At 53.6% G+C, this 26,848-nt stretch overlaps 1 protein-coding gene across 1 annotated transcript; it reads left to right on the top strand.

The window, feature by feature from the left end:
- The first annotated feature begins 3,614 nt into the window (after positions 1 to 3,614).
- On the top strand, positions 3,615 to 15,433 carry IGFBP4 (insulin like growth factor binding protein 4). Its single transcript, XM_066364241.1, has 4 exons — positions 3,615 to 4,248; positions 11,002 to 11,159; positions 11,934 to 12,068; positions 14,232 to 15,433. Exons 1-4 carry the CDS (start codon positions 3,900 to 3,902, stop codon positions 14,364 to 14,366), a joined length of 777 nt encoding a protein of 258 aa, XP_066220338.1. The 5' UTR covers positions 3,615 to 3,899; the 3' UTR covers positions 14,367 to 15,433.
- The last annotated feature ends 11,415 nt before the right edge of the window (positions 15,434 to 26,848 follow it).

Below are 26,848 nucleotides of genomic sequence, written 5' to 3'. Positions count from 1 at the left end.
GGGGCCCTGCTGGGCAAGGAGGCAGCTGTACTAATGAGCCACTGCTCAGGCCGCACACCTGGGGTGACTGGAGAATGCCATACCTGAGGCCTGGACATCAGCTGACAGGGAGGGAGGCTGGGCTCCCTACTCAGTGTGGGCACAGTGGGAAGTCCGGGTAAGCCAGGAGGGGCTGGGAAGCCAAAGTTATGGGGAGGCCTGGGGCCCAGTCCCATGCCAATGCTACCTCTGCTCTGATCCCCTACAACCAGCTTGCACTCTGCACCATAGTCTTTGTCCTTGGCATTTGCTTAGAATGCTTATGACAGCTGTTTTGGAAGGCAGTGAAACATAAAGGTTAATCATGCAGATTCTGCCTAGGTTCACATCTCTGTTCTTCCACTTACTTGCCATGTGACCCTGAGTAACTTAGATACCTCTCTGTTTCAGTTTCCTAATCTTTTTATTTTCTTTTATTTTTTAAGTGAGAAGAGGGGAGACAGAGAAACAGACTTCCACATGCACCCTGACTGGGATCCACCCAGCAACCCTGGGAATCAACCAACGCATCCTTTGCGCCTAAGGCTGACACTTGGATCAACTGAGCTAACCTCAGCGTCCGCACCTTGGGCCAACGTGAGCCACTGGCTGCGAGAAGGGAAGAGAGAGAGAGAGGGAGGAGAGGGAGTGGAAGAGAAGCAGATGGTTGCTTCTCATGTGTGTCCCGACTGGGGATGGAACCTGGGACGTCTGCACGCTGGGCCAAGCCTCTATCCACTGAGTCAACCGGCCAGGACCTCGGTTTCTCAATCTTAAAAGGAGGACAATGCTAGTACTTCAAGAGGTTGTTGTGAAGTGCATATGAGTGAAACCCTTAGAATCATGTCCAGCATATGCAACTTGAACCCAGGTCCTGCGACTCCAGATCTCATGCCCTGTATACAGCCTCCCCCAGACACCAGCAGGCTTAGGCTGACATTAACCAGTTCTCTGGGAACTGTAGTCCAGTGGGGGAGACATAGGTCCTGATACCAGGGGTTCTCCAGCATGTGAAGAAGTTAGAGTTTGCAGGAGGGAAGGGTAGGAAGGAGCAGACACTCAGTGCCTACTGTGTGCTGGGCACTTGGCAGACCACTATTTCTCCCCCTCCTCACCATTCTACCTCTTTTACCGCAAAGTCCCATTTTCCAGGCAAGGACTATAAAGCTCAGAGAGCTCAAATAACTTGTTTCAGGTTCCCTGAAGAGTTCAAAGCAAAGCTGGGATGGGAATCCGGGTCAGCCTGATGCCAATATGGAAGACTATGTAACATTGGCTTAAGGTTCACCTCCTCCATCAAGTCTTTCCATGTTCTGGATGTAGAACTGACCACTTGTGCCTCTGGGTCCCCATTGTCCCCCATATAAATACCCCTCAGGGCACCTGCACACTTCTTATACTTATTTTATTTCTATGGCTGTCTTCCCTCACTAGGCAGTGAGCTCCTTGAGGGCAGAGAGTGATCTGGCCATCGCTGTATCCCCTGTATGTCACACAAAGCCTGTGCACAATGGGTGTTCCATTAAATGTGTGTTGCTTGAATGGTGGGAGGTGATTGGAAGACCTCTTTATGTCCATTTTCCTGCTGCCTTGGAATTATCTCAGACAGTGGTGATGGTGCTGGGGGCACCAGAGGACAAACTGAAGGGTGGTGCTGGGGTAGAGATTTGAACATCTGTCTCATCTAGAAACCTTTGCAGGTTTCCCACACTCACCTACACTCATGCTTCATCCCCAGGCATTTCTCTCGGCTCCATTCCAGTCTCTCTGGCACTCCTTCCTCCATGTTCAGCAGCTTTGCCCCTCCTAGCACCTTTGCTGTCTAGGAGACAAGTCTGGCATTGGTAAAACAGAACCATCCTTTCTGGTCCCATTTTATACTCACAAGAGCTTAAGAGGTTAAGTGGAGATGGCCTACCTTCATTTTACAGTTAGGGACATTCAAGCTCCAAGGGATGGTGCCCAGGTCCACACAGTAAGTTGATGGCAGAACTGGGTCCAGTATGATAAGGGAGGGGGGGAGAGGGCTTGCGGCAATTTCTGAAGCAGGAACAGGCAGGGCTTCCCCCTGGGACTTGAGGAACCTGGCTCTGGGACAGAAGAGACCTCAGCTGGTCTGTGAGATGGCATGGAGAGAAATCCTAGAATCTTTTTTTTTTATATTACAGTTGAGAATCCTAGTCTCTTCCCTGGCCGGAACTCTCCAGCCCTTCTGCAGTCTTGATGGTTGCCAGTAGGGGCCGTCAGTTTGCAACTTTTCGTTTTGTCCCAACAGGTCCAGCTTCTAGTCCCTCTTTTCCTTCTAGCACCTGGACAGTATGCATATGCAGAAAGCAGGAGAGGGCCCAATCTCTGTGAGGCAGAAAGACCCCTGCCCTTTGAGACCCAAAGACTCCTGCGCTGGAAGACGGAGAAATAGGGTCTCTGATCTGCACTTCAGCTTGGCTGCCCTGCAGCTTTCTAGATAAAGCCAAAAATAAAATCCACAGTGGGTCACTGATTATGCCTGGACAGGCGCCTTACCCTGAAGCCAGCACAGTGGGGGAGGATGGGTGAGTACTAGAGGGGCCTGAGAGACAATCTAGGAGATGGATCCCTACTCCAAATGTCACCCTACCGGCCCTCCCAATCAGCAGGATTGAAGGAAGGGTGGGAGGGAGATCAGGCACCACCAATAGGATCTCATGGAGGGCCTACCCAACCCCAAAGAGCAACACTGGGTAAATTAGAAAAAAGGCATACCTTCCTCCAAACCCGTGACTACCATCTGCTGGAAAAATGTCACACTGCTATACAAATCTACAATGACTACAAGAGAAATGGTTGCCCCCTGGAGTTGTGTAATGAACAATTTGCACACTGAGAGTGGCAATCTCCCCAACCAATATCCCCCCCACCCCAGGTGTCGGTTTGGCCAGTAAAAGCAAATATCCAGGAAAGAGGAAGAGGCTGGGCACCTCCCTCACCAGGAGTTTAGTGATTCCAAACCGCGGAAGGCAGAGTGGCCCAGGACCCACCTGAACCCTGGGGAAACTGGGGGTGGAAGAAGTTTGGAAGGGGCAAGTGTGAAGAGAACCCACTAACATCATAGGGCCATGAGGCCCTTTAACGCCCCTCACTTGGTGCCTGTACCTCTTCCCCCTCACCTAACTGGTTGTGACTGGAAGCACTGGAGTAGGGTGGAAAGGACTGGCCAGGGAAACTGAATCCGCGGAGCCAGAAGTCCGGATTCAGAGGGTGCACTCTCGGTGGGGGGCTGGGGGTGCCTTTGTGGGTCGGTGATGAATCCGCCACGGTCCGGGAAGGGGGCCAAGGAGTAACCTCTTCGCTTCCCCATCTCCCTTCTCTCCCCTCCCGGGCTCTAGTTTAGAAGCGCTTTCGGCGCCTATCAGGGTTTCCAAACTGCGCCGCTTCCTTCTTGGGCAGAAAAGGACTTTCAGATGTTGTAGCCGCCGCGGCGGCGGCGACTCAGGACAGCGCCCCCTCCTCCTCCTAGCTGCGGCGTCTCCTTCTCCCCCTCGCGCTCCACCACCCTCCCCCGCTCCCCCACCTCTGGGAAGGCACTGGGGGTGTGGCCAGGGGCCGGCATAAAGTCCGGGGGAGCGGGTCCGGCTGCCGCTCAGCCCCCTTACCTCCTGCCGCCTGCTGCCTGCGCCCGGCCGAGGATGCGACGCAGCGCCTCGGTGGCCAGGCTCGCTCCCTTCCAGCCCGCTTGCTAACTTCCCTGGCTCGGTCTCTGTCCGCCAGCCGGGCCGCCCCGTCTCCCCGCGCTCTCCCGGTCGGGTCCTTCAGGCGCCCTGGGCGCTGCTTCTGTGTGCCCCCTGCTGCCAGCCCGCGCTCCCCGCCCGCACCCTGCGCCAGCGCTCTGTCCTCGCGGGATCATGTTGTCCCTCTGCCTCGTGGCCGCGCTGCTGCTGGCCGCCGGGCCCGGGCCGAGCCTGGGAGACGAAGCCATCCACTGCCCGCCCTGCTCCGAGGAGAAGCTGGCGCGCTGCCGCCCCCCCGTGGGCTGTGAGGAGCTGGTGCGGGAGCCCGGCTGCGGCTGTTGCGCCACTTGTGCCCTGGGCAAGGGGATGCCCTGCGGAGTGTATACCCCCCGCTGTGGCTCGGGCCTGCGCTGCTACCCGCCCCGGGGGGTGGAGAAGCCCCTGCACACGCTGATGCACGGGCAAGGCGTGTGCATGGAGCTGGCGGAGATCGAGGCCATTCAGGAAAGCCTGCAGCCCTCTGGTAAGGTGCCTCTGCCCTTGCATGCCCCCCTGGTGCCCCACCCCCACCCCCCGAAATCCCCTTTCCCAATCGGGCTGGCCTGGAAGGCCTTTGAAAATCCACTGTGAGTTGAGGAGAAGGCAGGTACGTGGCAGGGCCCTCCTGGCTTCAGGCAGGCTCAGCCAAGGAAAGTGCTATGGAGTCCCTAACAGCCTGTTGCCACCATCAAGGAAGACTCTTTCCCATCTCTCAATCTCCAATCTCCTAAATATGCCTACTCGGGAAGAGTAGTCTTGGCTGCTGGTGCAAGAGTGGAAAATTAAGTCACCTGGGCCAACTCATAGCCTGCAAGTGAGCCAGATAACTGGAGGATGGGGATGGTAGTGGTGGTGGTGATGGGGCTTTCTGCTCCTGATCCAGGGACCTCCCCTCACCCTGGCCAGGGGTGAAACCCCAGGGTCTGAGAAGCCAGGGCTTGGACTTCTGACACTGAGGTGAGTGGAGTGGGACATGCAGATTAGAGGGGCTTTGGCGGTGAGGGGCATCGGAGTTGCCCTTCCCCAAAGCCCCAGGCCAGCTCACCTAGCTGTTTGAGAGGTACTGGGAAGAGAGGGGTCTGTCTCTCTGCTAGGCCTGAACACATCCTTCTGTCCTGGTACACAGGCATCCAGCTTTTTTTCTCTTGGCAGGTGCCATTTGAGGTGGCAAAAAGAAGCAAGTCTGGGCTCCTAGCCCAGAGCTGCAGAAACCTAACGGGTGTGGGGTGGGGAGTGAAGAAGAGAGAGAGAGACAGACAGGGAGCTGGACTTAGAAGGAAGGCCCTTTGCCCTCAACTACTTCTTACACTTTCTCTTTTCCCATTTCTCAGTGAGCCTGTCAGTGGCTCTTTCTAATCTTTCTCAGTCTTTCCTTTTTTGTCTCTTATTCTTTGTTCTTTCCTGCTGTGTCTTTCAACCTCTAGTTTCACTAACAACATTCTCGGTTCCTCGCTATCTTCCACCCATTATCAATTTCTTTCTCTTTCTCTGTCTTTTCCTCTTTTTCTGTTTCTGTTGCCCTGCTTCTCTCACTTTCATCTCGGTTTCTTTCTGTGGCTTTTTCTCTCTGTGTGTCGCCTTTTCCCTGTCATTGTTCCTGTCTTTCTGTTACTTTTGGAAGTCTTGCTCTCTGCCTGCCCCTCTTTATGTCTGCCTCTGTTTCTTGTTCCCTCTCTGACTCTGTTTTGCTTTCCCTGCACCTCTTTGTCTGTCTCTTTTCCTGGTGCTTGAAGCTTCCATTGTTACAGTCCGGATGCTGGGACTCTGGCCCCAAGCTTCCTGCCCTGGGTCCCAGACCGCTCCACTTCCTCAATCCTCTGCAGCTTGTTAGCTGGAGGAGGGCAGGATGCAGGGAAAACAGGAAGGAGGTGGACCCCAGGGGTCTGGGCTCAGGCCTCTCAGCCCTTCCTGCCTCTGGGCAAGGAGAGATGGATCAGCAGAAAACATTCTAAAGAAATGCCAGCCTGGCATCCAGCACATCTGGGAGAGGGGGTTCTCGGGGATTAAGTCACCCATCCTGGGGGCAGAAGTGCCAGTGCCAGTGGGAGAGGAGGGGTATTGGTACTGGACCAGACCGGGAGTGAGGGCTGAACCCTTGGGCTCCCTGTGTATAACAGGACCACATTCTCTTTGTATCTCTCTCCTCCACCTGCCAGCGGGTATCTGACACCAGATTAGGATGGCTGGTAGCCATCTCCTCCTCTCACCAATTTGAACATGGGGCAGAAGAGTGCTCAGAGAGTCTTGGGCACCCATTTTTCCTTGGCTGGGTAGGAGCACCCCATCCTGTAGTGGAGAAATATCTATTTCCCTAGGAGTTTGGGGGGAGCATGAACAGTTTGTGATTGTCCCATGGATATCATGCAAACCAGCCTCCAGAGGCAGCATGAGGTCCCCTTGGGATGACAGGGCCCTGGTCTCTAATGCCCCTCACCCTTCCTTCTTTGCCTTATCCTCTACCCGTGCAGTGCGCACTTTATCTGGAGAGCGGAAGGCTAAGACTGGAGGGGCCTGGGGAAACTAGGTACCATCTTGGCAAGCTGTGTCCCTGCCCTCTTACCTTCCAGTTATCCCAGAAGTGCCCCCTGCCACAGCCTGGGCTATATTACAACACGTGAAAGATACCGCCTGGGGTTGTGCAGCAGCCCTGCAAAATCTCTAGTGAGACAGGGTGTCCAGGCCTTGGCCCCATCTCCGCTGTTCTGTTTAGCCTCCCATTGTCATAGGTCATTGTCCCTCCTAGGTCCCAAGGCTTAAGGACCTAACCCTTTTCCTGCCTTTTCCTCTTGCGGCTGAGCTTCAGCAGGTGACAGGAAAGACAGCCACTTGGTGTGCCCCCTACCCTGAACCGCTGTGGTCCAGCTTCCTACTATTTGCCCCAGGGGCAGGTGTTCCCCTTCCATCTCCAGATCCCCCACCTTCCTGTCCCAACCTGCTGAGCCAGAGCAGGTTGTGGATTAACACCACACAGGCCACCAGAGGGGTTGGGTTGGGACGTAACACGTCAGAAGTCCACAACTCTGCATAAGTGTACTGACCCTTGATTCATGGAATGTGGGGGAGTGGAAAGTGGCATCAGCATTGGACTGGAGAGTTCCTAAACTGTGCTCTGGGTCCCTCTGGGACAGGGTTAGGGAACATGCAGGCCGGGTTAATTTTTAGTCAACACAGCAAATACTGTCCCCCCCCCCCCCCACTTCAGTACTGGGAATCCAGTCCTATCATAGGAACAGGGCCTTCCCAGAAATCCTGTGCCTTGGGGGTGGCAGGAAGGAGCAGCCTAACTGCTTAACATTTTTTCCTTAGTATTGGCAAAGCCAGAATTATTGGTGCCTCTGCTGTCGGGAGTCTTTCCATTTAAAGACATAGGAACTGCAGAGACAAAATCTCTTCTTCCCCCCCATCCAGTCTGTAAAAAGGGGAGGCGACAATAGGACCTGCCTCACAGGGTTGGGGTGTCTGGCCTGCAGTAAGGGCTCAGTGAATCGGAGCAGTGATGAGGATGGTGAGGAAGAGGAATCTTAATGGATTCAACTTAAAGCTTAAATCCTCCTCTGTTGTTGGGATTTGGGGCGACAGTAGGGCAAGTGAACAAAGCTGGGGGACATTCAGGGGAGTTGGGAGGGGCAGGGAAGACTTTGGAGCCTTTTGCCGGGGAGAACAGACCAGCTGTCGTGCTGTCTGACTCTTGAAGCCGGTGGTATGTCACAACAGCGAGAGGGGCACCGCTTGAGCCAGAACTCAAACAAAGGGCCTGGCACCCGAAACGGTGGTTTTGATTTCTCCAGCTAGAGTCCAGGGAAAGAAGGGAAATACCTTTCTTTCTGGGCAGGTGGGTGACCCTCCACGTCATGCCTGAAACCCACCGACTTGGCAGCCTCACCCTAAGTGTCTTGAGTGGGGAAGGGACTGGAGGAAAATCATGGGGATGAAATCCAGCAGCGAGGAAGAGGAAGTCCTCTAGCTTTGACCGTGAACTTTGCAGCTAGTAGTGCCAAAGCTGGGAAGCCTCCTCTTTCTCTGGGTGTCTCCCCTTCCTCTGTTGCTAGAACAAAGACCAGTTTCCCCTGGGCTGCATGCTATTGCCTAGCTTCAAGCAGGGGCTGGAGGAGAGGACCTAGCCTGCCTTGGAAGCCCCGCCTCCCAAACAAGCTTTTTGGAATTCAGGAGGTCAGACCTTTCAGGGGGCGAGGACTGACTTCAGCTCCCTTCAGAAGGGAACCTACCAGGATTGGGGGTTTCCAGAGGACACCCCCAGGTGGCTGGGTGAGCACTACCAGGTGGCTGGAATTCCTGCATGAGCAGGGAGATAGCAGTATTTAGCCAGTTTCGAAGATGGGAAGATAAACATTTTCTAGAGACTCAGGGCTACAACCCTCACCCTTCCAAACTACAGTGCCCTGTGGTGGATCCTGGACGGGTCCTCAGTGTGCTGGTAAACTAGGCTGGGCAAGGAGAAGTTACAGATTAAATGGAAAGTCAACAAGCTAGGGCACAGCCAGTGTGCCTTGCCCCACGTCTGTCTCTGCCCAGGGCCCGGTCAGAGTGCCTGAGTGCATGTGGGTGTACACGTGTGGATGAGTGTGTGTCTGGACACGTGATTGTTTGTCTGTGTTTGTGATTCTTCAGTCCGGGCCTCTCTCTGTCTGAGTGGGCAGGTACGGATACAGTCTGTGTGCCTGTGTCCACATGAGAGTCAGTAAGGAGCTACTCCCCCTGTCTTACTGTGTTCTTCTCTAAGCTTACACACAAGCCAGGCCTATGTGTGCTGGGTGCTGGAGAAACCCAGAAGGGGGAGAACAGGCATGCTGCCTGCTCGGCTGCCCCAGATCACCCCTCTGTGTGAGGGGTGGCCCTACCAACATAAGAATGTAAGCGATGCCTCCTGGCTCCCTGTGGCCCCAGGTTTCAGCGAGCGGACCCAGTTGTTCTCCTTAATGGTACCTCCTAAATTAAAGGATAAACCTATAAACATTTCAAACATCCCTCAAGCATTAGTCATGGGTGGACTTGGACTCATAGAAATTCAACACCAGGAAGCCTGGCTGCCGTTGAACTTCTACTCCAGATCTCCTTAGATTCTTCAGGCCTCATCCCCCTCCCCCAGGAGCCCCGCACCTCCAGGCCATGGGACTCTCTACCTCCAGAGGCAGCCCCATTCGTTAGAATAGAAAACTCTTCCTTACTCTCCGAACCTAAGGACATCCTGTCCATTTACCAAGAGGAAGGAGTAAGTGTCCCTGCAAAGTAGCTCTTTCCTTTATGGTCATGAAGAGAAAGCACACTCAAAAGGAAAGGCAATAAGACCTTTCCGCGATTGGAGGGCGCTCCTCGAGCTGGTGTCACAAAATGAGTCCCTGTGGTCCCTTTCAGCCTCCCCAGTTGAAGAGGCGGTGCCTTTGCTGCCATCTCAGCCTAGCCGCTGCTGTTCCAAGATTGGGCTCTACCCTATGGTCTTTCCTATACTCTTTCTCTTCATTCTCCAGTTCTAGCCTACACTCCTGAAACACTTTGACCCCATCTACAAGTTTCCTGACTTTGTGCAAGGAGGACTTGGAGGGCTGGATACTGGCCAGCCTGGGCCTTTTTGGCCAGAAGGGCTCCTTGGGAGGGTCTTCAAGGAAGAGCCTGGGGATCTGAGATCTTTTTTCTGGTTCCTGATTGAAGGCTCAGAGTTTATCTTCCTGTGGCCCCCCTGGCCACAATCCTGCTCTTCTGAAATATATACTCCCCTTCTTTTGCCGCCCCCATTGGTTGGGAGGTCTTGCTATTGTATATTCTCCTTGGTTGACCTTCAGGAACTTGATGTCATCTTTGAGTCAGGAGTCCCCTCTGGACCATCCTTCTTGGGATGTTAAATATGCAGGAGGATGGGGTCTGTCTCTCTGCTCTGTTTATTCCTCCCCTTTGATTTCTCTTTCTAAGCCATCCCTCCACTTGTGACAAAGCCTTTTTCCAATCCTTGGTGACTCGATTTTATAAGTACCCTTCGGTGTGGAATCTTGACAAAGGCCTTTTGAGGTTCTCAATTCTTCCTTGCCTGGTTTTCTTTTATCCACATGCTTCCTCTCCACCCCATCAGGACTAGGAGAATAAAAAGAGAACTAGCTGCTCCCCCCCAACTCTCTTCGGCTAAGCAGAAAAATACCATTTGACCCAGAGGCAGCTCTGGGACCGCTGCCATGCTTGGAGGAACCTGCTAACTCCTCAGGAAAAAAAAATCCTGACGCAAACCAGATGTAACCTTTGTCTGGCTGCCAACATCTGGAATGCTGGCAGAGGCTTTGCACTGAGGCCGGCAGCGAGCTGCCAAGCCCAAGCGTTTCAGAGGTGGCTGTGATCTGCGGAGAGGTCTTGCAACCTCTTGCTCCAGCTCAGCCCTGTATTCTGGACTTGGCTGCCTGGAGGGAGAAACAGCAATTGGGTTTTTCTGAGTTCAGATGGAGTCTCCATGAGATCCCAGGGAGGGGGTGCAGGTCCAGCCTTACCACCCCCATCTCCTAGTGCCCTGGCTCTGAGCAATAGACATGGACTTTGGATGGGGTCTGAAGTCTAAGGGTAGGGGACTGAAAAAATGTGGAAGGTATTCTCTTGGGTCTGGGGCCATACAGAGCATTACACAAGTGTGTGTACACACGCGCACACACACACACACACACACACACACTGTCAATCTCACTTTTCTCCTGTCTAGCCAGTGGGGAGAGCCTGTTGGGTGGGCTTTCTCTTCACTCATGGAAACTTTGATTCTGACCGTTTGCAAGAGGATTACAGAGCTAACAGCCCTGGGGGGTCCCCTGGCTGGCTCAGCCAGACGCCGAAAAGAGCAGGAAAGGAGACAGGGAGAGAGAGCAGACGGAGAGGGGGATGGTAGGCGCAGCCAAATGGAGGGAGACAAGATCCGGTAGGGGGCCCCCCTGCCTGCCTCAGACCTCCCTGCAGGGCCCAGGGGACCCTCCTGCTTCTGGGCAGCTGTAGCTGGTGACTCATCTGAGGGCTGGACTGGGTGGGGTGAGGGACAAGTCAAGGACTTCAAGGGGAATATTCTCCTGAGGAGATCCAGGGAAGTGGGAAGGTTGCAGCGGTGCTGCTTTTACTTTTTTGCCCCTAGATCCCCCTCTTCCCCAGGGCCAGGCGGGAGAACCCCCAAGGAGAAGGAAGCAGGTGGGAGGCTGGGTTGGAGAGCTGCCCTGTCCTTTCCCTGTGTTGACCTCTCCCCATCTTGGCCTGACTGCAGACAAGGATGAAGGTGACCACCCCAACAACAGCTTCAGCCCCTGTAGTGCCCATGACCGCAGGTGTCTGCAGAAGCACTTCGCCAAAATTCGAGACCGGAGCAACAGTGGGGGCAAGATGAAGGTCATCGGGGTGTCCCGGGAGGAAGCCCGGCCTATGGTGAGAGCCTCTGATCTCAAGTGCACATGTCTACAGGCACACACACACCTCACCACCAGCAGCACCACCACATCTGGGCTGTGTTTGTTCAGTAAACATTCTTTGGATGCTTCTGGTGTGCAAGATGCACCGAGTATACATCATCAGGACCCAGAAAGTTCTCATTCCTTTCCTTACAATTCCGTCCCTGCTCGGTAGTTCTCTCTATGGGTACAGCTGAAGTGATTGTTAAATACTGAAACACTTCTGTACTGGTTGGTAAGTCATGGCTGCCCTAAGCCTCCTGATGTTTCTTGGCCTTTCTCTTGAATTCCCCTCCCCAGACCTTCTAAGTATCTAAAGGGTTAATGCTGGCCATTGCAGGGGGCCTTGGGACCCTGCTGCAGGGTCTGGCAAATGTCCTTTCTGATGGGTGGCTCTGATGGCTCTGTGCCTGGGTCTTACAAGTTGTTGATAGTATGATTTTATTCATCCCTCCTGCATAGAAATCACCCCCTTCCCCATAGGTTTCCACAGCTCGTTCCCACAGGATCCCTTCACTCCACACTTCTCCTTTGTAGAAGCTCTTTGACCCAAGAGCCTGTCTTCAGTGTCCCTCTGCTCTCCCACCAGTGTCCCTGGAACTGAAGCCATGCCCTTCACCTCATTGGGTCCTGCCCAGCCCCCAGGCCTTGACCCTCCCTTCAAGGCCTTCGGTGCTGAGATGACCCCCAGCCCTCATTCTCCTGCCCCTCTGCCCTTCTGCTGAGCAGTCCCACCCTCCCTCTTCTCCAGCCGCAGGGCTCCTGCCAGAGCGAGCTGCACCGGGCGCTGGAGCGGCTGGCCGCCTCCCAGAGCCGCACCCACGAGGACCTCTACATCATCCCCATCCCCAACTGTGACCGCAACGGCAACTTCCACCCCAAGCAGGTTGGTCTCCCTCCCTCCTGCTTGGCCCTGGCCTCTCAGTTCCAGGGGCATTCGACAGCGTCACCCAGGACAGAGCACTCAGGAAGGGGGGCTCCCCAACTCACACCCAACCCCTAGGTCCCTCCCAAACCTCCCCCCCCCAGCCTTAGGGTCTCAGCTTATTTTGCTCACCTCACTCATTTGGAGATGAGGAAACTGAGGCTCAAAGTCACCGCGAATCAATGGCAGACCAATTCTCCCACCTCCCCATCGGGACTTTTCATCACCTCTTAATTCACCATCTGTAACGTTTGCCTAGTATTCCCGCCAGCCCGGCCTCCCAGCCTTGCTCACTCACCCTGCTCCCGTCCTGTGTGTAGTTCTCCCGTGTCACGGAGTGTCTGTCTCACCTGGAAACAGAGGGACTAAGTCCTGAGGGGTTTAGGAGGAAACAGCCTGCCCCTCACCCCAAGCTGAGCAGCCAAACCACCTGCAGGGCACCCAGGACAGAGGTGGCCCGGATCTGACAGGCGGAGACAGGGGCTCTGGGTGGCAGCAGAGGACGGGGGTGGGCGGGAGAGAAGCCGTGAATGTAGAAACCCCTGTGCCCCCTCACACCCTCCGAACCTGGGCTCCTCTGACAAGCCCTTGGAAAGCTGGACATTCAGGAAGGCTGGCCTGCTCCGGCCCCATCTCTGGCCTGTCAGAGTTGGGTCCACGTGGAAGGGTGGCATGTCTGGGCGGGGCACTGGGGTGCCTTGTGTCGGGTGTTCCCTGGGGAGCCCTGGTCTGGATCTTCTCCAGCTTCTGTGGGCATAGACGTACGCATTCTCCCACTTCACACTCTGTAGACTAATTCACAAAGTGCGCCGCCACTGTGCCCGCAGAGGCCGAGCTGGGAGAAGGGCTGCCCCTGAGCCTGTACCTCCCAGCGTGGCGTGAGGATGTTACAGGTGGTGTGCAATGAGTTAGGGATCGGCGAGCCCCCCCCCCCAAACAATGCCAAACCTATTTCCAACCTTTATCCTAACACCAATTTTATTTTTGTCCCAATTTTTAAAACTTCTTTTTCCCCTAACTGAAAAATAATTAAGAGACTTTGTTAGAGAAGTTTTAGGTTTACAGAAAATTGAGCAGGAAGTACAGATTCTCATCTATGCTCCCCCCACCCCCCCTAGTTTTCCCTATTAAGGTTTTGTATTAGTATAGTACGTTTGTTATAATTAAGGAACTAATATTGACGCATCATTATTAACTAAAGTCCATAGTTTACATTAGCGTTCACTCTTTTTTGTTTTTAAATGTTATTTTTTCGGAGATTTTATTTATTGATTGTAGAGAGAGAGGGAGGGAGAGAAAGAGAGAATGAGATCATAGTTGCTTCACTTTAGTTGTTCATTGATTGCTTCTTGTATGTGCCTTGACTGAGCAAGCCTGGGGTTTCGAACCAGCAACCTCAGCGTTCCAGGCTGATGCTCTATCCACTGCGCCACCACAGGTCAAGCTAGGGTTCACTATTAGTGTTGAACAGTTCTATAGGTGTTTTTCCAACACTTGATCCCCAGACCACTTCTGACCCTTGAGACAACCTTCACTCCAACCTCCAACTCTGATCCTGACTCTGGAATACTTTACCTTTGTCCCCTGCCCTCCCCCCGCCCCCTGTCTAACCCCGACCCAAACCTTGAGTCAAATACTGTAGTTGTTCTGACTTTGACCTTTATCTTTATCCCGATACTATTTCTGACCTGGGCTCTAAGCCTCACCCAACTCAAGTTTTAGTTGTAATTCTCAATTCAACTGCAGTTCTCACCCTGATGCTACCCTTAACTTCAGCTTGGATCCTGCTATGAACTGTAATCCTATAAGTCCCAACCCAGTGAGACTACAAAACACCTCCAGCCTGCACCTTAGCCTTTCAAATCTATCTTCACCTCTAAATGCTGTGGGTCCAGCCCTCCAGGTGGGCTACAGAACTTCCTCAGGGCCCTGCCTTTTAAAACTCTCTGGACCTTTCCTTCTTGGCCAAGTTCTCTCTCTACTCCACTGACTCAGAAGATTTGTGCTCATGAAAGAACCTCTGTGCTCAGAGGCCGTCTTGGAGCAATGGTCTGACTTGGGGGCTGGGCTGAGACTGGGGCTGGCTGCCTGGTAGCTGACCTCTCGTGCCTTTTTTTTTAACAGTGCCACCCAGCCCTGGATGGGCAACGCGGCAAGTGCTGGTGTGTGGACCGGAAGACGGGGGTGAAGCTTCCGGGGGGCCTGGAGCCGAAGGGGGAGCTGGACTGCCACCAGTTGGCTGACAGCTTCCGCGAGTGAGCCCTCCCGGCAGGCAGGGGGCTCAGTGCCCTCTGCTACCCCTTTCCCTGGTGGCTGCAGAGCTGACCAGGACCCTGGGTCCGAGTCCTTGCTCTGCCTCTGGCCCAGAAGTTTCCCTCGGGGTGTGTTGTGTATGTGTATGTATGTGTTTATGAGCATGGGCGTGCCCTTGGGGTGAGCCGGAGCCTAGGGATGACCTTTTTGGGCTTAGGTGGTCTGGGAGGTCTGAGAGTGGCAACGGGGAGCCCTGGGGTGTTTCCAAATTGATTGCAGATTCATTCATTCATTCAGCCATCTAAAAAACATTTACTGACTATATATTATGTGCCAGCTCTAGTTTTCAGCCCTTGGGGCTCTTATTCTGACTTCCTCTGATTAGGACACATGGGGCCATGTCCTATAAGGTAAACACAGTCTGGGAGAAGAGAAGTCCCATTCCCATAATCAGAGGAGGAAAGTAGACATGTACCTTGACCATTGTCCCTCTCCTCAATCTAGTCGTAGAGTGGAGGCCATAGGGAAGGTGTAGAGTAGCAGATGGCTCAGTGGGCAGGAGACCAGACCCACTCCCAGAGCTAAGGGCTGCCAGGCTCCTCTTCTCTTCCTCCCCAGGTTCCTCCAGGGGAAGGACCTGCAGAGACAAGCCTAGATTTGGGCTGGGTGTGGTGCCATCTGCTTGACTGTCTGGCAGCTGATCAGAGGAAGGTCTGCAGGACAGACGGCTGGGGCCCGTGTCTGAGCAGTGGGGCGGGAGGAGAGAGTGCGTGATCAGACTGCATGTGCGTGATGGAGAAAAGGACCAGCATGGGGGTGGAGGGGCTTGCCTGGGGTCCTGCTTCCTTCCATTTGTGATCAGAGCCATGACATCACCAGGATGACTCCATCCTTCAGTGGCTCACAGCCTGTGGCTCTGCCTCCTGCTCCACCCCTCCCTCCCTTACACCACCCGCCCCACACCTCCCTCCCCTACACCCTGCCTCCTGGGCATTTTCTGGCTGGACTGGTTGGAAGGAGACTTAGGGACCTACCAGTTGGCCTGATTTCTTGTCTTTTTTTTTTTTTTTTTTTTTTAACAAAACAAAACAAAACAAAAAACTCTGGACAATTGTGTTTCATTGGTTTATTTACAATTAAAGACAGAGATGGGGAATGTACTGGGGTGAGGAGGCCTGTTTTACACGGTAAAAGAAATATATAAGAATCCCACCCTCCTTTCCCTGCAGCTGCTTCCAAGGGGCCTTCCTGCCCCCAGAGTCTGTGCTGCCTGTGTTCAGACTCCTGGTGGGGAAACTGGTTTCTGAAGGGAAGGAGCCAGGACGGCCCTGCTGGGCCAGAGCTATTTCTGGGATCAGCTGGTGTGTGAGGCTGGGGCATTCCCTCGGGCATCAGGCAGACTGGGTTTGCGTCTGGATCTGATTTATTTAGTGTGTGTTGGGGGAGGCACTGCCCTGAAGCTGGGGAAAGGGGGTAAACTTTCCACCACATCCTGTAGCTCTGCCTGCCTGGTTCCTGATTGGGGGTTGGGGTTGTGCTGAGACCTGATTCTGAGGGGTTGGGAGTGTGGGGCATCTTTGACCTTGCTGTCCTGGGCACACCAGGCCATGAGCGTTTGGTGGAAGCCCCAAAATTTGTGATTACATGGTATGATTGAATTCCCAGTCGTTTCTCAATGTCCCTCTACCACCTCTGCGCTATGCAGTGCTTTCTTGGGTGGGGATCCCTTTTCGATCTGGGGCAGCCTGGAGACGCTGTGCACAGAGCTGCTGCACTCTGGGGGAGCGCCCCCTGTCTGTCAGTCCCCTGGGTTCCCAGCCCTGCCCAGTCCAGAGCTCCTCGCAGGCCTCTCTGTTTCATGGCCTCTCGTGCTGGCGAGCACCTGTGCTGTCTGAAGTTTGAGTGTGGGGCTGCAATCTCACTCCTCTCTCTAGCTCAGCCATCTAGTCTCCCCGAGGCACTGTGGGCATGGGCCTGCGGCCAGCGTAGGAGATAAGGAACAAAGTGACGAGAAGGGTTGGTCTCTCAGCCCCCTCCCCACTTCAGAGAACCCCCCTATTTCTGGGGTCAAGGCCAAGGCATGTTGGGGTAGGAGGTGGGTGTTGGTTGCCGATTAAGTTTTAGGTCCCTACGCCAAATTCTGGAAAAGTATCTTTTTAGCTCCCTAAAGCATCTCTTGAAATGCTCAAGCATCGCACCCTTGGCAGTGGGCGGTAGGAGTTCCTTGTCCTTTTGTAGACACCCCAAAAAGGGTCTGCTGGGGAAGTAGCTGCACACATGGCCTGGGACATGCCTTTGTAACATACGTATGTTTATGGTGTGTGCTTGCACGCATGTGTGTGAATATAGCAAAGGGGTACCTGAAATGTGAGTGTGGGCTTTTACAGGGCACCTATACCAGGCCTGGGTGTGTGTAGATGAGTACATTTGTGTGGTGTGTCTGTGAGCTGGATGAATCTGACTGTGAGTGTGTGTGAGGTGAGGAGAGGGAATAAGAAATACAGAGTATATACTTCCCTCCTGGCTATGAATGAGTGACTGTCACTCATTAGGTGTCCCCCACGGAGTTTGTGAGGGAGCTGTCTAGCATCAGAGAATAGAGAATGTGCTGTTGGCAGGGAGTTCCATATCCCACAGAAACTGCCTCCCACCCCTGGCACGTGCCCCACTGATCCAGGAGCCACATCCTAGGTGTCAAAAAGAAGGCAAGGCCCTGGCTGGTTGGCTCAGTGGTAGAGCGTCGGCCTGGCATGCAGGAGTCCCAGGTTCGATTCCTGGCCAGGGCACACAGGAGAAGCGCCCATCTGCTTCTCCACCCCTCCCCCTCTCCTTCCTCTCTGTCTCTCTTCCCCTCCCGCAGCCAAGGCTCCACTGGAGCAAAGTTGGCCCGGGCGCTGAGGATAGCTCCATGGCCTCTGCCTCAGGTGCTAGAATGGCTCTGGTTGCAACAGAGCAACGCCCCAGATGGGCAGAGCATCGCCCCCTGGTGGGCATGCCGGGTGGATCCTGGTTGGGCGCATGCGGGAGTCTGTCTGACTGCCTCCCCATTTTCAACTTAAGAAAAATACAAAAAAAAAAAAGAAGGCAATAAAAGCAGCTCAGTGTCCATGTGGACACTCCTGGGCAAAATGACCTGTCTTGGGCAGTGTCATAATAGGGAGAATCAGGCTCCAGAGAGGACTTGTGCCTACTTTGTCCCTAGGCCCTCCCACCCCAGCCTCCAAATACCCTTTAAATGGTCACTCTGATGTCACAAGGACATCAGCATCTCTGGCAGAGGTAGAAAGGAGGTGGCAAGGACCAAACTCTTGTCCTGGTGGGGCCACCATACCTGGGTGCCCTTCAAACCACAGCCTTGAGTGCTCTGCCAGGCCTCCCCCAGAAAGTGTTATTTCCCCTGCCAGGAATTGGAGCAGGGGGATGGGGCACCCCGCCAGGATCTCCCGGTCCATTGGTGCCAATCCACATCAGGCATTTGGTTTCCATTTCCCAGCTCATTACTGTAGATCAAGCCCTGATGTCGGCTGAGAGTTGGGGGCTGGGTTTTCCATTGGCAAGAAGTCAGGGTGGGAGTAGAGAGGGAAAAATGGAGACTTGGACTGACTCTAGTGTTGGATTCAGGTATGAGGATCTCTGGGGAGCTGGCCAAGCCTCTGGCCCTCCCTCCTATCCGGCCATCGCTTCAACTCCTTCCAGGAAAGGGTTGCCGTTTTCCAACCTCTCAGCCCTCTGGACCAGGTTTCCCCAAGTTGCTCCAGGAATGCTGTGAAGCATGCAGGACTTGGGGCGCCCTCCTGGGGGGCAAATGGCTGTGTGGTAAACAACCCTGAAACATTCCCAGCTGGAGAAGCTCTCCCTGCATTCTGGACCCCTATGGCAATGTCACCTCTGACCTTGAGAAAGTCAGGACGATGTGGTTGGACTGAGCTGGGAGACAGGCTGGCAGCTGGAATGTTGGGTGGTCATGGGGAGAGGGGAGGAGAGAGGCCGGTTATGAGTTAGAGGAGAGGGTCAAGGGGGAGGGGGTGTTAATGGAAACAGTAAGTGGAGGAGAGGCAGTGGGCACCATTGGGCACAGCCACGGGGGAGCAGACACCACTCCAGCCAACCAAGGGTCTAATTAGAGCCTCACTGTCAGATTGACCTATCCCTTCTATGCCTGAGGCCCCAGGGGTTGGGGAGGGCTGGGGTCAGGGAGTAGGAGTAGAAGGGGGGGAGCTGTAGATAATTAGTAACAGGCTCTACTGAGTGAGCAGGCACCACCAGGACCGACCGCCTGTCTCCCTGCCACCCCCCTGTTTACCCGGGGTCTCCAATCCCCTTCCCCACTCCCCAGATGATTCCAGCCAGACTAGGGGAGGGGCTGGTGGAGCCTGGGAGCAGAAACCCGGTGGGATTGACTTCCTGGGCTCTTACAAGCTCTCTAAAGTGCAAACAACATAGTTTCGCCATGCAGCGGTATTTAATTACACAAAAAAACAGAGCCATTAAAGTGAAATTAAACCGTTGTTGGAATCACTTAATTCAGGGCATGACAAATTGCTTTCAGTGGAGGCGGCAGTGAAGTCCCCCCAGGCAGAGATGGAGATTAGCAGCTTCCTCAGCTGGCTGGGTCCCTGTTCTCTTGGCCCCCCTACCAGCTCTGCATTCTAAAATTGGGGTCAGAACCTTCTTTCTCGAGACCACCCAAGCCAAAGCGAACCCTAGAGGTTTGTTTGGGATAAAAATGGGGGGTTGGGTAATCACAGATGCACTATCCAACCCACTTTTAGACAACCTCGTCCATTTTCTCAATGGGGAGGTTGAGGCCCAGATGCCAAAGTCATCCACAGCCAGGATCAGAATTCTGGTACTAAGCCATGACCGAGGGAGGCATTTTTTTTTAAATTTTCTTTTTCTTCTCAGGTTTGTGTTCTTTTACCCTGGGCCTGGAGACAGAGACAGAGGTCGGGGCTAGAACAGTGAGGGTTGGGAAACTGCAGCAGGGCCTGGCCAGGGAGAGTAGATTTCTCCAGAACTGGGTTTCACCTGGTCCAAGCCTGGAGACAGCAGGGAAGGGAGAGGGGTGGCCGAGGGTGTGGACTGCTGAGGTGCCTTGACTTCCCAGAGGGCTGCCTGGTGCGTGGGCTCTGGAGTCAGACCCGGCCGCACACCAGCTGGGTGAGGCTGGGTAGGTAAGACTTTCAGTCCTGGGAGCCTTAGTTTTCCCAACTGTCCAGTGGGGATGCAATTCCTATCGACAGAGCATCTGTGAAGACCAGTGGGCAGAACGCGAGAACAGGGCTTGAGCGAGTTCAGTGAGTGATGCTATCAGGCTTCCTTCTCAGGACCTTTGGTTCTCCATTTAGAACGCGGTCCAGCTGGGGCCAGGTGGTTTCTAGGGCCTTTGCTCTGACTCTGCAGCCCTTTCTTCTCCCTCCACGTTCCTTGTTTCCTTCCATTTCCCTTCTCTCCTCTGTGGTCTGGGCATCTCACTGTGAACAGAGGCCTGGGGTCTATGCTCAGGCTACTGGGTAAGAAAAGGCAGACCCTTGCCCTCTAAGGTTTCCCGGCCTCACCTAGCCTTCTGACGGCTGTGTGAGGTCCATGTGGAAGGTGAAAGGTGACCAAATAAGACAGGGGCCACACTCTGGGGAGGGCTGCTGGGGGGCACCGTGAGGCTGTGGCCTCCCTCCCCCATGTGCCCTCCATGGTGGAGGGACCTGTTCTCCTGATTGGAACCAGATGAGCCTGCTGTGTTAGGAGGGCTGTCTCAGCAGTCCACTCGCTCAAAGTCCTTCCCCAGAAGGGGAGAGGGGGCACAGACTGAGGGGAAGTGGACGACGGGGGCTCTTCACTGGGGCCGGCACCGAGTCATTTCTCTTCTCCCTACTCTCCCCGCTATTGGCCTGGAAACTCGCCTTTTAACCATGGAGGGAGGGTAGTGGTGTGGCGACTAGCTGAGGACAAGTCTTTCACTGAGGCTTACTTAGCTGGGCAGTCCTTGACCCCAAGACAACCTCCTCACTCCCGGAGGGAAGCTCAGGTGCAGGTTGCCAAGTAGGGGCTAACTGTGCCTGTTCTCTGTCTCCTGGAGTGGCCTCGAGGTCATCCCCCTCACCTCTGGCCGCCTTGGTCTTGGTAGACAGAGAGGTTCTTGCGCTGGGGGCGGGGGCGGGGGTGGAAGGACTGGGTCTGGCGGGAGCCCAGCGGAGGCCCAGGGTTCCCCTCTTCTCGGACCTGGCAGCTCGCAGCTCGGGGCTCCGGGGCGGGCCTCAGAGGGCTCCCGCGGCAGCCTGGCGGCCGGCAACATGCTTTACAGCTGTACCTCTCCCTATCAGCTTGCCCCGCAGAGCGCAGAGAGGGGAGCTGGGGCCCGGGGACTCAGGGGCATGCAGGAAAAGCTGGGGTGGGCGGGAGACAGGCCAAAACAGCCGGTTGCTGAGTGAGAAGGACAAGGAAACTTGAAGGTCCCGAACAAATTTCCCCCGACACACAGGGCTGGGAGTGGTCGCTTCCTGAGGGAGGGCTGTGTGGAGGTGGGTGCTGCGGGCAAAGCCAGGGCTCAGGGTCGAACCTCTGAGTCCCGCAGTGGGGAGGGGAGCTCGGCTTTGTCCCCCCCCCCCCCCAGGGGAAACTGGCTGCTCAGGAAACAAATTCAGTTTTCCAGCATCATGGAAGGTTAGTTGAACAATAGAGGGTTTTTTTTTCCGAAAGAAAAAAAACCCCCCAAAAAAACCATAATGAAAAAAAAAAGCCCTTTGCTTTTGGCTGAGTTGTTTCCCAACTTCATTTCTCAGCCTCAGTTCAAGGCTTCTCATTCAAAGTGACATGTGACTGCTCTGTGACCCCTGGCCTGATCACAGCCTGAGGGTCAGGCCAGGCCAGGCCAGCCCCAACTGTGCTCCCAGGATCTATGACTACCCCCACTCTCAGGATCTGTGACCACCCCCACTTCCAAAAGCCCAAAGCAGGCCCAGCCCCATGCCATCAGGAGGAGGGGCTGTGGTGAAAACAAAAACCTTCTCCAAAAGAGATTTCGCATTTAGGAGTGGGTGAGTCCTGAATCCCAGGCAACAGGCCCAGAAGGGTTTATATGTAAGTGAACCTTAAAAGTTTTGAAAAACTTTTGGGTAAGGAAAGTTGCCTTTAAAATACAAACGGGCCTTGTAAACCCCTGCAAGAGATGTTCTTGGGGCTCTAATGAGGGAAGAGGGCCCTACAGACAGGGGAAGGGGCAGCCTCCAGTTGTGTTATTTGCAGATGGTGGCCTGGGGGGGGGCTCTGGGCTATGAAGAGGAAGGGGGGGGGTCAGCAGAATCTGAAGTAGGAGGGAGACCCAGAGTGGGGGAAGAGCAGAGGCTGCCAGGAGAAAGATTCTGAATTTCTGGGGTTGGGAGGTAGGAGGGAGGGAAGACCACACAGGAAGCTTTGGGGAGAGCAGGGCAGTATCTTGGCTGGAGGAAGTGACTGTATATGTATATGTGTGTGTGTGTGGAGGAGAGGAGAAGGGGTAGAAGGGGTGGAGAGAAAGAGGGGATGGCTTTAGCCTGGTCGTTGGAAAAGGTTACTCCCAAGAAGACCAGGGCTGGGAGTAGCCTCCAAAACCTTCTCCAGCTCACCCACTATACAGATGGGAATTGAGGCCTAGATGAGTTTGTGGCTTGCTTGCCTGAAGGCATAAACAAGCTGGTGGTAGAAGCGGATTAGAATTCAGGGCAATATTCTTTTTATATCGTCTTTCAGTGGGGTCAAAGGGGGGGGGGTCTTTAGCACCCAAATGGAATGGGACTCTTCAGGCACAGAAAGGGGAAACTAAGTAATAACAAGGATCGTTTGGGAGAAAAGAAGGCGGTCCTAATGGAAGATTGTGGGTGGAAGATGACGAAGATGTGCCACCTTCCAGGCAGAAAGGGAGGGGATGATTTTGTCAACATCCTAAGCAGCTTGAGGCTGGGGACCAGGGGGCCTAATTCTTGATGGGAGAACCCCTGTCCTGGAGTACATGGAAGAACAGGGAATTGGATTTGATGACCTCTGGTTTAATAAGCTCCAAATGTCATCATCATTATCATCATCTTCATGGGTTTGGGGCCAGATTGTCTGGGTTTAAATCTCACTCCATCATTAGTTATGGTTGGAACCTGGGGAAACGACTTAATCGCCTAACCCACAGTTCCATATCCATCAAACGAGGATAAATAATAGTACTTATGTAGTGCGTTGTCAAGATGAAATGAGATATAACATATGGCAAAGCTTCTAACAAATACGTCCCACAGGCCTGATGTGTGCCAGGCGCTGTTTGAGGGGCTGGGGGTTCAGTGGTGAGGAAGACGAGTTGTCTTCTCGAGGAGCTCCTGTCCCAGGAGCATGGTGCTTGGCGTGTACATTAGGTGCTCAGTGAAAGGTTGACAGTAGTGCTATCTTTCGCATAACAAATATTTGTACTATGTAGGCCACAAAGTGCTTTCCTGTCCAGTGTGTCTATTTTTAATTTATTGATTTTAGAAAGAGAGAGGAAGAAGAGAGAGAGATCAATTCGTTGTTCCACTTATTCATGCATTCACTGGTTGATTCTTTTTTTTTTATTAATTTTAATGGGGTGACATTGATCAATCAGGGTACATAGGTTCAGAGAAAACATCTCCAGGTTATTTTGACATTTGATTATATTGCATACCCATCACCCAAAGTCATATAGTCTTCCATCATCTTCTATCTGGTTTTCTTTGTTCCCCACCTCTCCCCCCACCCCCCATAACCACCACACTCTTGTCCATGTCCAAGTCTCATTTTTATGTCCCACCTATGTACGGAATCATATAGTTCTTAGTTTTTTCTGATTTACTTATTTCGCTCAGTATAATGTTATCAAGGTCCATCCATGTTGTTGTAAATGATCCGATGTCATCATTTCTTATGATTGGTTGATTCTTGTATATGCCCTGACCAGAGATCAAACTCACCCTTGGTGTATTGGGACAATGCTCTAACCAACTGTGCTACCTGGCCGGGGTCCATCCATGTCCAGTGTGCCTCCAGGCTTCCCAAACCTTGGTTTTATGGGATGGGTATTGCAATTGAGAAAGCTGAGGTTGAATGTCCAGAGAAGTGAGTTGCCTTAAATCATACAGCTAGTCAATGGCTCAGGGACCTGCTACCCAGATTTGCCTGATTACTTACGCTTCTCATTCTTGATATAGAAGAGGGCAGTAGTGTGTGTGTGTGTGTGTGTGTGTGTGTGTGTGCGTGTGCGCGCATGCACATGCATGCAAGTAGGAGTGAGGTGAACTATGAATATGTCCCGTCTCAATGTTCACCAGGTGTCTAATCTGAAGCTGTGGAGGAGGGAACATCTCGTCTCTCTTAGGGCACTTGTGACCTCTCCCCCACCTTCTGGCCAACCCTGGTGTGCCTCATCCATTGTTCACATGGGAGGTCAGCACATATTTGGTAAATGAATGAATGAGCAAGGGGGTGACACTCCCTTCTCCTCCCCCTCCTCATTTTCCTCTCTGGAGACAGGCTGGTCCCCTCCTCCCGGCCTGTCTCCTGTCCCCAGCGGCCTGCTCCGGGCCGAACCCGACTTGCCCTCCTTGGCAAGATTCGGCTGGAGAGAGGGAAAGGCTGAGCTGCTTTCCAGAAAACAGTCAGAATACAGTCCCTGGCTGGTTCCAAGGGCCCAGAGTCAGGAAGAAGGTCTGCTTTGCTGGGGCCGAGGGCCCAGCCTGGCCAGCAGTGGGGCACCGTGGGGGTGGCCACATGGCTGGGGCAGGGAGACAAGCCAGAAGGGGGTACGCTATGGATTGAGCCGTGTCCTCCAGATCCACATGTTGAAGCCCTACCCCAGTGGGATGTCTTTGGAGACAGGACTTTTGAAGGTAATTAAGGTTAACTGAGGTCCTAATCTGATAGGATTGGTGGCTTTATAAGGAGAGATCACTCTCTCCAGGACACACCTCGAGGGAGTGCCCTGTGAACAGCGAGAAGATGGCCATCTGCAAGCCAAGGAAAAAGCTCTGACCAGAATCCAGCCATGCTGGCTTCTTGAACTTCGGGCTCCAGAACTGTGAGAAGATAAATGTCTGTTGTTCAAGCCCCCGGGTCTATGGTATTTGGTTATAGCAGCCTGAGTAGACTGATGCATGGGGGATGGGCCCTGGTCCTGCCTTTTCCCACACAGTCCTGCCAAGTTCAGAGAGAACCAAGGACCCAGGCTCAGACCAAGTAAGCTCCTGCCGCCAAGGGTCTCGGGATAAGAGCCCCTCTCGTTAGGCTCTTCTCCCTTCCTTGGCCTGAACTACAGCTGCTCATGGCTTCCACTTCCCATCATGTTTCTCCCCGACCCTGCCTCCTGCTCCCACAGTTAGATTTCTGAAGCACAAATCTGGTTGCTTACTCCCTAGTTGAAAGCCTCTGATGTCTCTCCTTCATCTACAAGAATCAGGGGTCCCCAAACTTTTTACACAGGAGGCCAGTTCACTGTCTCTCAGACTGTTGGTGGGCCGCCACATACAGTGCTCCTTTCACTGACCACCAATGAAAGAGGTGCCCCTTCCGGAAGTGTGGCAGGGGCCGGATAAATGGCCTCAGGGGGCCGCATGTGGCCTGCGGGCCGGGCGTAGTTTGGGGATGCCTGTGAAGTCCAAGCAGGTGACCATATATGATTGTGCCACCTGTACAACTGTATACAGTGGTTCTGAGTCCAGTGTCATTCACTAATTCATTCACTGAGCAAGTACTTATTTCCTAGACAGTCTCAGTTTAACACCCAAAGCTATTTATTTATTTATTCAATTTTAGAGAGAGAGGAAAGAGAGAGAGAGAGAAGGGGGGAAGAACAGGAAGCATCAACTCCCATATGTGCCTTGACCAGGCAAGCCCAGGGTTTCGAACCGACAACCTCAGTGTTCCAGGTTGACGCTTTATTCACTGTGCCACCACAGGTCAGGCAACACCTGAGGCTCTTGATAGTTGGGCTCCTGCTTCTGTCCTCTGCTTCCTTTCTCACCTAGGTCTTTGGGTATCATGGACTTGGGCCACACGAAACATGATACCTTTTCATACCTGAGCGCTTCACACACAAGTTTCCCTGCCTGCTTGTCTGAGATTGCTGAGGAAGTAGAGCGGGCACAGACTTGGAATCCTCTTTCTCTACCATTTCCTAGCTGGGTGAATGCGGGCAAGTTAACCCTATGAACCTTTGTCTTCCAATCTGTAAAATAGGATTAAACATATACGATGTGTCTCACATTGCATTTGGTACAGAGGACCTGCCAATAAAAGTTGGTTTCTCTCTTTCTTTGTATACTAAACCTCTATTCATTCTTAAAGACCCAACTCACATGTCTCCTTGGTAACAGAGCCTTCATTTTTTCCAAATGGGTAAAATCTATCTTCCTTGTTTCTACCCTGTCTGCCAGCCCTGCATGGCACTTACGAACTTTTAACACTGTTGTATTTACTGTATGTGTTTTCCTGGCTCACATTAACAAAGCATGCAGCCAAAAAACATTTGTTACAGAATCAAGGTACCAATTGCTGAGTCGGAAGCCCTTAACCCCCAGCCCTGCCCTAGTTCCGAGCCCTGAGCCGCCTGGATGGCACCAGAGTTAAGGACAGGAGTGAGGAGGAAACAGCAGGGTGAGCAGCCTTGGCCCACCGTGAGAGATTACCGTGGGGAGGGAGGCAGTCAGGGGGCAGGGGTGAGGGTGTTTCAGCCTTCTGGGAGGTCACTCTGTAGCCAGAGAGGAGGCAGGGTTCAGAGGTCGGGGGATCTGAGTCTTGAAAAATGGTTGGGCGTGCAGGAGGCTGCCACCCTCTCTTCCCATCAATCAACTCCAGCAGCGGCTGGGCTTTGTTGTGAGTCCAGTTACTTGGGACAAAGAGAGGAGGGAATTAAATGGGAAAGGAGTGAGAGGGAAGGACGGGTTTTCTGTAAAGAGGGAGAGGGTGGGTTTCAGGGTGGGTGGGTGGGTGGGTGGAGAAGGAATGAAGAGGAGAAAAGTGAGGAGGGAGGGAGACACTAGTAGAGGGGAAGTGAGGGGGGGCGGATGGCAGTTTCTGTGTACGTGTAGAGATAGATGGAGAAAGGGGCGGGAAGGTGGGAGAAGTGATGTTGGAGGGGGTACTCAGGAGGGGGGCTTAAGAACAAGGGCTACAAGGCCTGGAACCTTCTAGAGAGAAAATTCCGTGGCGTCTGTGTATGGGTGTAAAGAGCCACCCCCCTGGTTCCTGGTTCGGTGGCAGCCTTCCCTCCCCTTAGCCCTCCAATGCCCCCATCCTCGCTGGGCGGCTGCTCTGCCCCCCAGCAAAGGTTCAAGTCAAATTCTGTGTTAGTCTTTCCTGGAGGAAAGATGAACTCAGGCAAATGCAGCAGAGATTATGAGCTTCTGCAGACTGTCCATGGCCAGGCGGAGGAGGGACAGGCGGGGGGCTGGAACTGCAGTTTGGTCATGGGAGGGGAGGCAGGGGCTATTCAAGGCCTTTGGAGGGTCTCTTTACGC

Source organism: Saccopteryx leptura, chromosome 2 (assembly GCF_036850995.1).
Source record: "Saccopteryx leptura isolate mSacLep1 chromosome 2, mSacLep1_pri_phased_curated, whole genome shotgun sequence".
NCBI lineage: Eukaryota > Metazoa > Chordata > Mammalia > Chiroptera > Emballonuridae > Saccopteryx > Saccopteryx leptura.
The sequence above is the reverse complement of the archived record's forward strand: the minus strand, read 5'-3'. Positions and strand labels throughout refer to the sequence as shown.

What these genes read in the sequence shown, in the direction of transcription:
- IGFBP4 (XM_066364241.1), top strand. Translation starts at nt 3,900, where the DNA reads ATGTTGTCCCTCTGCCTCGTGGCCGCGCTGCTGCTGGCCGCCGGGCCC. An exon ending in GGAAAGCCTGCAGCCCTCTG is followed by an intron (nt 4,249 to 11,001) that starts GTAAGGTGCCTC and finishes GCCTGACTGCAG; the next exon opens with ACAAGGATGAAGGTGACCAC. An exon ending in GCAACTTCCACCCCAAGCAG is followed by an intron (nt 12,069 to 14,231) that starts GTTGGTCTCCCT and finishes TTTTTTTAACAG; the next exon opens with TGCCACCCAGCCCTGGATGG.